We start from the raw sequence: 13,291 nt of genomic DNA, 5'->3' as shown, positions 1-13,291 counted from the left end.
GGAAAAGAGAAACCTACAAATAAAGATGAGGAAACACATCCCCATAAAGAAGAAATGCAACATGCCACTTATCCCAATTAACTGGGAACGTGTAGAGTAAAATTTGGAATATGGAGGTATATTAAGGTAGGTTCTTTATCAATCATTATCATTACTATGCACACTTATCACTCTAAATACTCTGATACAGTTTCATCTAGAACCACCAGATGTGCTGTCATGTGTTCAGCAGCATCTTACCCTTTATCACAACACAGCTGCCTGCTGATGAAAGTGAGTTAGCGCCCTCTAGATATCAATAATTGTATTACAGAAACTTCCTGACTGAAAATGGAAATGGAAACTTGGGTTCGAGCCTGGTTGGGAAATCTAAAAAAAATGTAAACTTTGAGAGAGTGTTAAGAAGAACTTTAGGAGACTCATTTTGAATTTCAGAAAATATTGTTTGTGTTTCTGATGTTTCTGATTCCCTCTGATGCCTGCTCATTATTAAATTTATTAATGGATTTAATTGCATTAAGGGGGAAAGAGTAAATTGAGTGTCATTGTCCTTTAAGGGAAGAAGGAACCGTTTCAGTTTAGTAGTTGCCTCTGGTGTGTAAAATAATGAACAAAAACAACACAATTTTATTATTTATGACCTGTTAATATGCTGTTTTCAAAGTTACATCAGACTAGAGCTGCATCAATTAGTTGATTAATCAATTAGTTGCCAACTATTAAAATAATTGCCAGATATTTTGATAATCGATTAATTGGTTTGAGAAATTTTAAAAGAAAAAAAATGTCCAAATTCTCTGATTCCAGCTTCTTAAATGTGAATATTTTCTCGTTTCTTTAGTTTTCACTGATAGTAAACTGAATTTCTTTGGGTTGTGGGCTGTTGGTCAGAACAAAAGTAGACACCTGCGGACATCAACTCGGGCTTTGGGAAACAGTGATCAACATTTCTCACCATTTTCTGACATTTTATGAACCAAATCAATTCATCAAAAAATAATCGCTTAATCGATAATGAAAATAATCGTTAGTTGCAGCCCATCAGACATGAAGAAAGAAACTTTTTTTTTTGTGGAATTTACACTACAAAATTCAACAAGGTGTACAAAAGAAATAAAAATGCATTACACTTTCTTTTTAACTACTTATTTTTACTGTTTTCCTCTTTTTCCTTTAAATCTCAAGACGGAGAATACCAGTATGATTCACGTGTTTAGATCTTTCTTCCACAACAAACTGAATGCACAGGAAACCCTTGTTCACTTCATGATGTGAGCACCAGTATATCTTGTGTTTACCAGTTTCACCCATTACAAAACATCTTTTTATGTTGGTATAACAATGGCAGCCCTGTGCTGTTCTCATTTCAAAGTGAAATGAATGGAAACCCACCTGACGTTTGACCCAGAGGCCATGACTCTCTCCTGTCAATCACTCATATCCAGTTACCCACAGATGTGGAGCTGGGAGGAGTGGGAGGCTATTCCCTCCTACTGGTTTGAATTTCTTGAGATTCAATCTCCTTTCTCTCAAACATACCTGTAGCTTTAACAGACAGTCTTTGATCTCAGTTCAGTTGGAAAAGTGGATACAAAGAGGACTTTAAAGCCGTTTAAAGCCTTTTTATTTTCCTTTGTTTTAACCTACTTCCCCCAATTATCCTCTTCAGAGTGCTTGACAGAAATAACAGGAAACTTTTAACACCAGTGAAAGCTGAGTGCAAACAACATGTCACAAATCAGTTGGCTGAACTTTGTTCTTTTGTGTTTATAGCTCAGTCAGCAGAAATTTCACTTGAGGACGTTAAAAAAAAAGTCATTTTTCATGTGCTTCCCATCCACGTGAAAACAGAAAATCTCTTCATGGCTTCTACAATCGTCTAAAATAACATATTACACTGTAAACAGTCTAATAATTTAATATTATCAACATGTTATATAGGTTGTTAAGTATTTTAGGATTATACCTGGTGTAATTATAGAAATGAAAACACATTCTTGGGACAGCACCACACCTAATGAACTAGTGATGTTAACATGATCTGAGTAGACTCTTTAGCCCTCCAGCTTACAACTGACAAACATTTTCAATCAACGGGCCTGGCCATCTATAAGGTGAGGCATTTTTTTGTAACGCACACTTAATCTTTCCAGACAAATACTCTCTCTGGAATCAAGCTTTTCCAGACAGGGTGTTGCACACTATTACTAAACAGAGCTGTCATAGGTGTGGTTTTACCTCTGATCCTCAACTCACATGATGAAACAATGTTTCCATCCATCACACCTGCCCAACCTGGAAAATTTTGTTATGCCCCTTAACAGGTTTCCGTGAATTGTGTCTACAAACACAGTGGTGGAAGAAGTACTGAGATCTTTTATTTAAGTAAAAGCAGCAATACCACAATGAGAAAATAGACCATTACAAGTGAAAGTCCTGCATTCAAAATCATACATAAGTAAAAGTACAGAAGTACTAGCAGCAAAATGCATTTAAAGTATCAAAAGTAAAAGTACAAAATGCAAAATGGCCCCGTTTAGTGTTATATTTGTCATATTTATATCATTGGAATTTTAATACTCATTCACTGACATGTAAGCATCATTTTAATGTTGTCATGGAAACTCTAATGTTTACAACATATACTGCTGGGTATTCAAATGAATAGGAATGCAAATAAATGTAGGGGAGTATAAAGTATAATATTTCCCACTGAAATGTGGTGGAGTAGAAGTGCAAAGTTGATAAAATGGAAATACTCAAGTAAAGTAAAAGTACCTCAAAATTGTACTTAAGTACAGAATAGAATAAATGTACTTTTTTTTTACATTCCACCGCTGTACAAACATAAGTATAACTCATAAAAAGATGTATATGAACATAAAACTCCACTGATAGAAAAACCAAAAATCTCGTTTTTAGTTTACTTGTAAAAAAAAAAACCAAGAATTTCAGATTCTTTGTTCATGAATCAAAAAACATTATGTGATATTAGTCAGAATGAAACTGATCAGTTTTTATCTGCAACACATAAAACTTGATATTGAAACAACATCAATTCTTGCTGTGAAATAATCACTGAATAAGAAATCGTACACGCACACACACACACACACACACACACACACACACACACACACATACTGTATAGGCTAGCAATAAATAATATTTATGTACTCGTCATATGTTTACAATTTCCCAGTGGAATATACTGTTGTGTAGTACAATTACCTCAAAATACTTTGAGTAGTACTTGAGGCTTGACTTTAGGACCCAGCTGGAAGTTTGACCAGGTATTACGCGTCCAAAATCAGGTTTTTTAAAAAAAGCTAGTCATAATGAGAAAAGGTGAGGCAGGGGGAGAGAGACATTGTAAATATACAACTTGTCTCAGCATGTCAGCTGTGTGATTGAATATACCTGTGTGTGGCTCATTAGTACAACATGATTAACGACTTATAATGTGGTTTTCACCTGACGCCCAAAACAAACAACTCAATAAACCAGCAGGGCAGAAACCTTTTTTTTCTCTCCCGGCTCTGACCTCTGATGGTCGTGTTACTTCCGTGTTCCGCTCACCTGTTACACCTGTGTCACAGCGCTGTAACTGACTCCAGCTCTGCCGGTGCACCTGTTGCGTTATTGTGCCATGACCGAGGAGCTAAAAACATGCGAGTTAGTATGCTCATCACCGGGTGACCCAAGGGAGACTTTACACACCGTGAGACCCAAAGACATGGATGGTGAGCAGCCTATTTTCTCCGTGTTGAGCGGCGGTGTGAGGCAGCAGCAGGCGGGGGACACAACTGCGGTGACGCGGTGCGGCGGTGGCGGCGGTGGCAACGGAACGACCTCACCGGCTGCGACCACTTCCGACAACGAGTCTGGCATCTTCTCCGGTGAATGTGAGCTCTGTGTGGAGCATGAGTCTGAGCTGGACTGGTACTGCGGCACCGAGCAGAAACTCATCTGCTCACACTGCGCCATCGTAGGGCCTTGCCACGGACACACCGTGACCCCTCTGGCTACCAGAGTTACCGCAGTCAGGGTAAGTGTGTGTGGAGCAGTTCACCTGCTGTATATATGCACCTGTTTGCTCTATTTAAATGCATTACCAGAGCTGTGGCATAATATTTTCAACTTTGGGACGTATTTCCTATATAGCAGGTGCCTTATGGATAAAGTTTTCTTTGCTGAAGTTACCTGCCGGGTTGAAAAAACATAGCTTAGGAAGGTTACTTTCACTTCAGTATGAATGGATTTGCCTTCTAACTTCTTTATTTTTCTTATAATGTGCTATTAAGCAGGTTTAAACTCATGTTATCTGCTTTATAAGCTATTATTCTATGTATTCTCTTCTTTTATGAGAGATTTAGCATATTTAACATGAGAAAATGTGGATTTTTCTACTTCAACCACTCTTCAATCACTCTATTAAATAAGGCAGCAGTTGGGAAGTGTGTGTTATTTGTGTTCTCATATTTGACAGTGTAATAAATAAGATGTGTATCTCATAAGTCGTTCTTGGGTGTGACACATTTGCAAGTTGTTTTTTCCTGCTGACTGCTCTGCATGGCATTTGAGAAGACAGGATTTTCTTGTTGCGCTTCCAGCTGATGATGTTATGTGCTTATTCAAAAAGTGTGTGTGTGTTTTTCACTAGAATCGACTGGTGGATGTGTGTGAGAAAATGCAGCTGCAGGCACTGAGGATTGAAAGGTTTATCGAGCAGACACTGACAGCCAAAGAGCAACAGCTTCAGGTGAGAGACGCTTCTGATCTCCTCCCACGCTCATTCACATACTAATGATTACAGACACAGTATCAAGCTCAACACCGGTACAACACTATTTCACACAATGTGTTTTGACAGGTGAAGGCTTTGCAGAAAAGTAAAAAAAGAACATCATGTGTTTTGTGGACATATGTTGGCTTTGTGTATGTGGATACTGAACCCTGTGGAATGTCTATAAAGCAGAAACCAACGAGTGATTGAAATTCCTGCTTGATGAATAACTTCATTAATTATGTCAGCACTACTTTGCATGTGAAACAGTTATTTTGATATCAACAAGGAGGGGAAATAATGAGTAAAGTCATCCAAATAAGGTAAAAAAAAAATCCATCTCATTCATTGGAGTACAGTTCTTTTCAGTATAAGGAGGTTTCTCAGCCATTGTAATCTTTTTCTTCCACTCACTTGCTCTCTAATTTGATCTCTTTATTCTAAACCTTTATCATAATAAGGTCAATTGTAAATGTATGCATAAGAGGAAAAAAATGAATTTCAGAAAGCTTCACTATGTTCAGTAACCAAATATACCTTGAAATGATATTGTTGTTCTTTTATTTATTTACGTCTCTGATCACACTGGGTGTCTAAATTGATCACAGGTCATGCATGCATAGTTTTCTAGGTAACAAGTCACCACAGAGCAAATTAAACCTCAAGCAAACAACAAAAGCAGGTGATACAAATACATAGACACCTCATCTAAGCAAGAATCAAATCAACAAACCAACACATGTTTCTGCAACAACATAAAACAAACTTACTTGACACTGTCAAGACAATGTCGTTGGTTAAAAGTCTGGTTGGTGTGTTCATTTATAGCCAGAAGTGTGAAATGTGTCATTGCTGACCTCCCAAAGTGTTTGTTTGGCTGCTTATGAGCACCAGAAGATGGGTCAGACTCTGTTTGACCCATGTGTTCCCTAATGTTTGATTGTGGGGAAGAGAAAATGCATCTGCCCTCCCGACTAGAAACTCTCACTTAAAGAGCCATTGTGTTTTAGTGTGTATTTGTAGTGAAATGCACTGTAGGAGCTGATTGAGGTTTAAACTAGAGTTGGTCCAGTACTGAAAACAGTATCAGAAATGCCTCTGATACTGCCTAAAATGCTGGATCGGGTATTAGCGAGTATATGAGTATATGCACTGATCCGATACCATGTAAATTATTAATAAACTTTAAAGTAGTTTCACACCAGTTCTTCTTCGCTGCACCAAAACAGCAGCCTACACAGCAAACTGCACTGTGTAGTCACTGGCAGCTACCGTTCTAGAGCAGCAAAGAATAATTGATTTCCAGTGAATAGTGTAATTTTAGCCATTGGCAAAATGTCAGCAATTTGGCAATATTTTACACTGGAAAGTCCCACCAGTAAAAAGGCAACGTGTACAATATGCAAGGCTTTAGTTTCGAGGGGCGGCACAGTCATATCACATCCATACAGGGTTAGTGGTATACAGCTGTTGAATTTTTTTTGACGCAGTGGTATAGGATCAGTACTCGGTATTGGCCAGTACACAAGTTCAGTTATCAGAATTGGCACTGGGAAGGAAAAAATGGTATCAGAACATCTCTAGATTAAACATACATGAGATGTAGTCAAAGGCCCTCCTGTGACATCACTACAGTCCATCACTCAGTTTTTTATTGTTTTTAATTAGTGTTAAAACAACACATCTTTTCCCATAACACACTTTAACTGTTCACTGTAGGAAAACAAAGGTATTTCCAGTCATGCTAACAACGACTCTATTCTGTTCAGGTATCTGAATAAGTCATGACAGTGACAGAAGCAGCCAAATGGAATTCAGCCATCATTCATTTTATTATTTGCACCTGTGCTTTTCTTACTGAGCCTATTAGTCAATTAGTTCATTGTTTAAGTAATTTATAGAGCAAGAATGCCAAATATTCACCAGTTCAGGCTTCTTAATTATGATTTTCTGCTTATTTGTATTTTGTATCAATGTAAATTGAATATTTTTTGGTTTTGGATTGTTTGTTAGACAATTTTAAGATATCAGCGTGAGCTCTGGGAGCTTGTGAAGGGCATTCTTTACTGTTTTGTAGATTAAACAATCAATTGACTGAAAAAAACATTTATTTATCTCATTGCAGTGTTACATGAAAGCCATGTCTGAGAAAAGCGTAGTCTGTTTGATGAGAGTGTATTTTTATTTATTTATTTTTTTAAACATACCTGAGTAACGCTTTTGCCAGGCGTTAAAGCACATCATAATAATTTTAGCTTATTAAGGAATTACATCCACAATTAACCAACAAAAATACACACAGAACATGAACTGCAACATACAGAGTCTTGATCACAAACATTACAGTTAAAAACGTAAACTAAAAAAGAAGTTGCAACTATACTATAAATATAATTAGAGCTGAAATGATTAGTCAATTAATCTATCAATCAGGTTGACTGACAGACAATTGATATTTTTAAAAATGTATCAATTGTTTAACTCTTTTTTTGTTGTTGCTTTTTGTTTTCAAAAATGCCCCAAAAATGTGAAATTTTGCTGGTTTTCTGAGCCTTTGAACATCGTGCGTTTTTAACTTAATAACATTGTTTATTGATTATGCAATTGATTTTCCTCAACATCACAAATCCTCTAATATTTCCCCTTCTCTCCCGACTTTCCACGTAGGTATCGGCGAGCAGGGCGAGGGAGCAGGTGCTGGCTCAGGTCACCGCGGCACGTGAAGCCCTGGACGAGGAGGAGCAGCGTCTCCTGGAGGAGGTGCAGAGGGAGGAGGAGCGGGTGGAGCAGTGTCTCCTCACCCAGAAAGCCCACTGGAGCCAAGCCATGGCGAATCTGTCGCAAACACGCTCCCGCCTGGTGCACACCCTGACTCACACTCCAGACGCACAGCTGGCGGTGAGAGACTGGGAAAGTTTTTGCAGGAAGGGAGGGGGGGGGGGGTTCAAGGACGACCAGGAATCATTGTGGGAATATTTGTGGAGAACAGAGGAAGTTGTACTCAAATAACATCTTTATAATGATCATAAATTACTTAACTACACTAATATCCAGGATAATAATCACTTGCTTCCTGTCTCGTCTTTCAGATAAGTGCCCAGGAGATAGCTGAAAGGTAATCACGTGCTTGTATATATATATTTTTTTTTTTCCTCAGGACATTCCAGAGAGGTAATATCTCTTCTACTTTTTCTAAATGCGTGTGTTTGTGTATGCAGAGTGGAGGAGGCAGAGGGGGTCGGGGAGCCCTGTGATACAGTCCAGCTCAACATGAACCCAGGCTGCGGTGACAGCAAGCTGCTGAGAGGGCTGTGGGCCACGGCAGTACTGCAGGGACCAAACGGTTAGAATGTTTCTATTCAGTTGTAAACTATCCTGGAGCTTCATGTATACATGACAAGCATCTTTATGGTCGTTAACATACCTTAAAAATTATGAGAATCCAGCAATAGAGAGAGAAAAGTGCATTTTTCATTGTGATCACTTTTTGTGCATATTATTACAAAACCAAAGAAGATATTACGTCAGTTGCTCCCCGACAGAAACAGCCAAAGAAAAACATTTCAATGAGAAAAGTGAAGCCGTCTTTTCATGAAAATATCAATACTACAATCTAAAAATATAAAGTACTGAATACAAAACTGTTAATATAAAAATGTGCTCAAGTATAAAAAAGTCAAAGTAAGTACACTTGTAGTGTCACAATATTGTACATACACTATTATATTATTTGATCATTATTATTAAAGCATGTTGGAAGTATTTTAATGTTTTGCTGGTTAAGGACGACCTATTTTAAACTACTGTATATACTGTTAGGGAGATTGATCAGTAACAATATATCATATTTTATAAGGTAATATACACTATATGCTATGCTAAGTATAAGCAGCTTTTATATATCTTAAAAGCAACAAGTCTGATTTTAATATCTTACAACACTGGCTCACAGCTCATAAATTACTACTCAATAAAACTAAATTTCACATTACGATTTTCAGTACTCGCCAAAGCATTAAATCCAAATTTAAAGCTTATTCATGAGTTACTGCCTGTCTGGATGGTACACCACTGCAAAGAGTTGAACACAGCAAATAACTGGGCTTATGGCTCAACCCTGAAATTTCATTTAAATATCATATTAATCATATTGTGAAGAAAATGAACTTCAGTATCGGTGTTCTTTACCGCTCCAGGAATTGTTTCTCTTTTACTGTCAGAAAGAAGCTTGTATCACAACTCATTTTACCAATATGAGATGAGGCTGTTGTTGTATATCAGGCTGCATCCAAAACTAATCTTCTTCTCTCAACATAGTTTATAATAGACTGTGCAGATTTGCTCTTGGTTGTCCTTGATCATTGTACAATGTATGAAACTCTTAATTGGCCCTTTCCCATGATAAGAAGGCAGAGACATTGGCTGCAGTTTATTTTTAAACGTATACATTTCAATTACCCTCACTATTGAAAACAGTTCATGCTACCTTTCTCCTCCAATCAGTTGAGACACTCTGTACAGCTCTTTTTCTGTTCCTGTAGTCTCTAAGTCTATAGCTAAGAAAGCCTTTATGTTTCAAGCTCCCTCTGATTGGAATAATCTACCTGTAAACATTCGACCCATATCATCTTCCCACTCGTTCAAACATGCCCGGTTTCCTTATTATGGGATCAGTTGTACATGTCCTTAATAACACCTCTATAATTATGTTTTACAACTTTATTACTCAATGCTATCATTGACATTAATACTTTTTCGTGAATTAATGATCTGTTTGCTCTGTTTAGAGTATAATCTCCTGATTTTGTGTGTCTTATTATTTTATATGTACTGTTTGTTTGTTTTTTCTGTCACATTTGGCATCGTTTAATTATCTTGTAGTTATTTTTGTTTTCTGTGAAACGCTTTGTCTAATTGTGCTTAGATTGTATTGTTGTTTAGGACCCCCTCGAAAATGAGATGGTACATCTTAAGGGGTTATTCCTAATAAAGAATCCCCCCCAAAAAAACAAAAAAGGAACTATAGCTTTCAAATTAATGTAGTGCTCTGTAATTGTCTCAAAATTATATAAAAAATGAAAAAGTTGCTTGCCACAAACTTTCTTGTTGACTAGCTGGTTTAAGCTGTCCAGAGCTGAGTTTCTTTGCTGAGAGGGGAGCACCTTTTTCATTTTTGATTCTACTCTATTGCCTTCACCAGTACCTGACTGCATTATAATCTACTGCTGTGCAGAAGATTTATGATCTTGATTGCCCAACCTTGTACTCAAGTGTAGTTCTTGGGTTTGAGCACAGATGTTAAGGGTGGCAAGAAGTGATCAGTTCAGTAGGCGACCCTCATTTTTGGCATCCTAGAAAGTTGTGACATTACAGTAGACAAAAGATTTAATCGCAGTAAAGAAAATTCTTCAAACCATGATGTCTGCTTACAGTATTACAGCAGTTTATGACATCCATCCTCTTTCTTTTTCCCACAGCTTACGGTTCATCTCATCAGAAGTTTGACGAGCGCACATTGAGCCCTCTCCTGTCCCTCTCTGATGACTTGTGCACTTTGACCTTCCTCCACAAAAAACCCCGCCAATCCCCGCCCTACGACCCTGCACGATTCGACTGTTGGCCCAATGTTCTGGGTTCGCTGTCTATGTCCTCCGGCACCCACAGCTGGGTGGTGGATGTAGGCCAGAGTGGTGCCTTTAAGGTCGGGGTCTGCTACGCCAGCCTGGAGCGCAAAGGCTCCGGGAACGAGTCCCGGCTGGGCTACAACAGTCAGTCCTGGGTGTTGTCTCACTATGACGGGGACTACTCCTTCTGCCACGCGGGGAAGAAGGAGCCCCTGCAGGTTATAAAGAGACCCCAGAGGATCGGCCTGCTGCTGGACTGGCCGAGTCAGACGCTGCTGTTTTATGAGCCGGACTCCAGTGCCGTGCTGCACTCCGTCAGGCATCACTTCAGCGCCCCTCTGCTGCCAGCGTGTGCCGTGACTGACCGCAGTATCACCATACTGCACTAACAGACCACCAACGCTGCCAAAATTACAAATGACCTTAAACATGTGAAGAAATGCCAATGTAAATATGATCAGCAGTTAAACATCCTCCATCTGTGCAATAATGAAACTCCAGCTTTGACATGGCATAAATTTTTATTTATTCTTACTGTGATTCTTTTTTTACTATTTTAAATGGCTAATTTCTTTATCTATTGATCATATTCATACAGTAGTGCTATAACAACAACTATTGTGACTGACGATGATTGTTTTTTGATGAAGTTTTATCATTTGATCTGTGTTAGGAAGCTTCCTGAAGGCTCCATATAAAAAAATATGAATCATACTGATTGATCCAGGACTGTTTGAAATGTCACGTGGCAAAGAAACTCAATATGGAAACTCAACTGAGATCATTTTGTTTTTATGTCATGTGCTCAGTAAACTAATTATTACAATTTGACGATTTCATTTCCTGACGCTGCAGTAGATATTTCAGTGAATACACAAGGTTTTGTTTTGTAATTTCCTTTGCTATAACATTTTTCCACAGATGAAGAGTTTTGAGTTTGTCCTTTTCTGACACAGCAAGGTTTTCTTTTGCGTGCATGTGTCAGCTGGGATACATCACATATCCAGTTTGCTGGTAGGGACTCAGCAGGAAGATAAGATATGTTAACAGAGCGAGTGAAACTCGATCTTGTTTTGTTAAAGGGGACATATCACGCTTTTCATCATTTTCTATCATTTATATACTGTTATAATGTTAGATGTCAAACAAGTTCCAAAACTTGAGATGAACGTATGTAGAAATGCTTCATGAAAGTGAAAAACCCGGGCTTCAGGCTGCTCTGAATGCTCCATTTGCAATATTACCTGTACTTCCCCATCGAACTGGTGTCCGATTGTTCACACGTACCCGTCTGTTCCATAGTCTTTGTTGCTTAGGTTGTTCCACGGGTTGTTCGCATTGTCCACCTGCATATTTCGGATCAAACATAGTATGGATGTATTTGTGAAGTTGACATTTTGTGTAAAGAACAAAAGAAAAGAGGTGAAATTCTGCTATTGTATGTCAACGTATACTCCAGAGCTGAAGCTGGCCAATCAGAACAGAGAGGGCTCATCAGGAGGGGGTCTTAAAGAGACAGGAGCTGAAACGGCCTGTTCCAGACAGAGGCTGAACTGAGGGGCTGGATAAAGAGCCATTATAAGATACATAAGGAGTTTTTTTGAACAGTAAATCATGCAAAGATATTCCAGTAGAGTCCCAGAATAAAAATATAGACCTTATATGTCACCTTTAAAATCTGTTAAACACTTGCTGTTGAAGATTAATGTTTTTTTTTCTTTATTTACATTTGAAACGTTCTTAGGAAAGAGCATAAAGGTCAGTTTTAAACATTTAAATTTCACTAAGTAGCTCAGCTCTGTCACGTGAAGATCATAGTATCTTATCTCTTGTCTAAGTCCAAAACAAGTGCACTTGTCTCTCAGATGACTTGCAACACTGTTACCTACTACATTTAAAATTGCTCCTTTTTATTTCATTAGGAGAAGGGACAGTGGCCTAAAGGTTGGAGAAATGGGTTTGTGACCAGCAGGATAAATGTGAAAGAAGCAGAAGTGAACACACCTTTCCTTCCTCTCAGATGTTTATGCATAAAAACCTGTAGAGGGCGGCAAAGTCAAATAAAGCCTCTACAACCAATATCAGAGAAACAACAAAGTAATCTTGGTGATGCATATCAAATCAGAGTGTAAGTGTAAGTGAAAATGCCAGGACCAGGACCACGGACAGCTACAGGGATGGAAGCCACAATAAGACAAAAAACTCAGTCGACCCTAACGCTCAGCACAGATAGGATGAATTTGTTGAATTAATGTGAATTATAATATCTCCTTTGAGCCAAAGGGAATTTACATTTAGCTTTAAAATCAGTAAGAGGTGTGAACTGGATGCACTCATTTAATGTCAGACATGAGTTAGACAGGAAACTTCAAGTGAAAGCAACATACCAAGAACGAGAATAGATAAAAGTGTGAGAACTGGGAACTTGGCGGTGAGATAAAGCAGAGAAAAATGACAATTCAGATAAAAGACAATTCTTTATCAAAGGTTTTGTTTTGTACCGTCAATAAGGCCATTAACCGTAAGTGCTTTGATGAAATGCGACATTATCAGGAGAGGTTTAATATGAATAGCTTCAGGATGACTGAATGTTTAAATTACAGTTAGAGGGTGTGTATAACAGGATGTAGCAATTACATGTCAGCACTAAGTAGTATAATGCTGTTACAGCCCATTTGTGTTGACACTGCTATTTCAACACTATCTATGGAGACATCTTTGTTGCAAAACCCATTCTGATTTTAATCCAGTGCATAAGGCTTGGTTGATGACTTACCAACAGCTCTATCATAAACTCTTCAGAGTCACAGTATATGTTCAATTATAATCCTATGAAGTTATGGTATGCAGACATGAACAAATGTGATGGACACCGTTAAAA

At 38.1% G+C, this 13,291-nt stretch overlaps 1 protein-coding gene across 1 annotated transcript; it reads left to right on the top strand.

Moving 5' to 3' along the window:
• The first annotated feature begins 3,496 nt into the window (after positions 1-3,496).
• bspry (B-box and SPRY domain containing) lies at positions 3,497-11,543 on the top strand. Its single transcript, XM_044333921.1, has 6 exons — positions 3,497-4,048; positions 4,664-4,762; positions 7,454-7,684; positions 7,876-7,901; positions 8,005-8,129; positions 10,264-11,543. Exons 1-6 carry the CDS (start codon positions 3,650-3,652, stop codon positions 10,797-10,799), a joined length of 1,416 nt encoding a protein of 471 aa, XP_044189856.1. The 5' UTR covers positions 3,497-3,649; the 3' UTR covers positions 10,800-11,543.
• Positions 11,544-13,291: the final 1,748 nt, after the last annotated feature.

The sequence above is a fragment of the Thunnus albacares genome, chromosome 18 (genome assembly GCF_914725855.1).
Source record: "Thunnus albacares chromosome 18, fThuAlb1.1, whole genome shotgun sequence".
Lineage (NCBI taxonomy): Eukaryota > Metazoa > Chordata > Actinopteri > Scombriformes > Scombridae > Thunnus > Thunnus albacares.
Note: the sequence above shows the minus strand (reverse complement) of the source record. Positions and strands in the feature narration are given on the sequence as shown.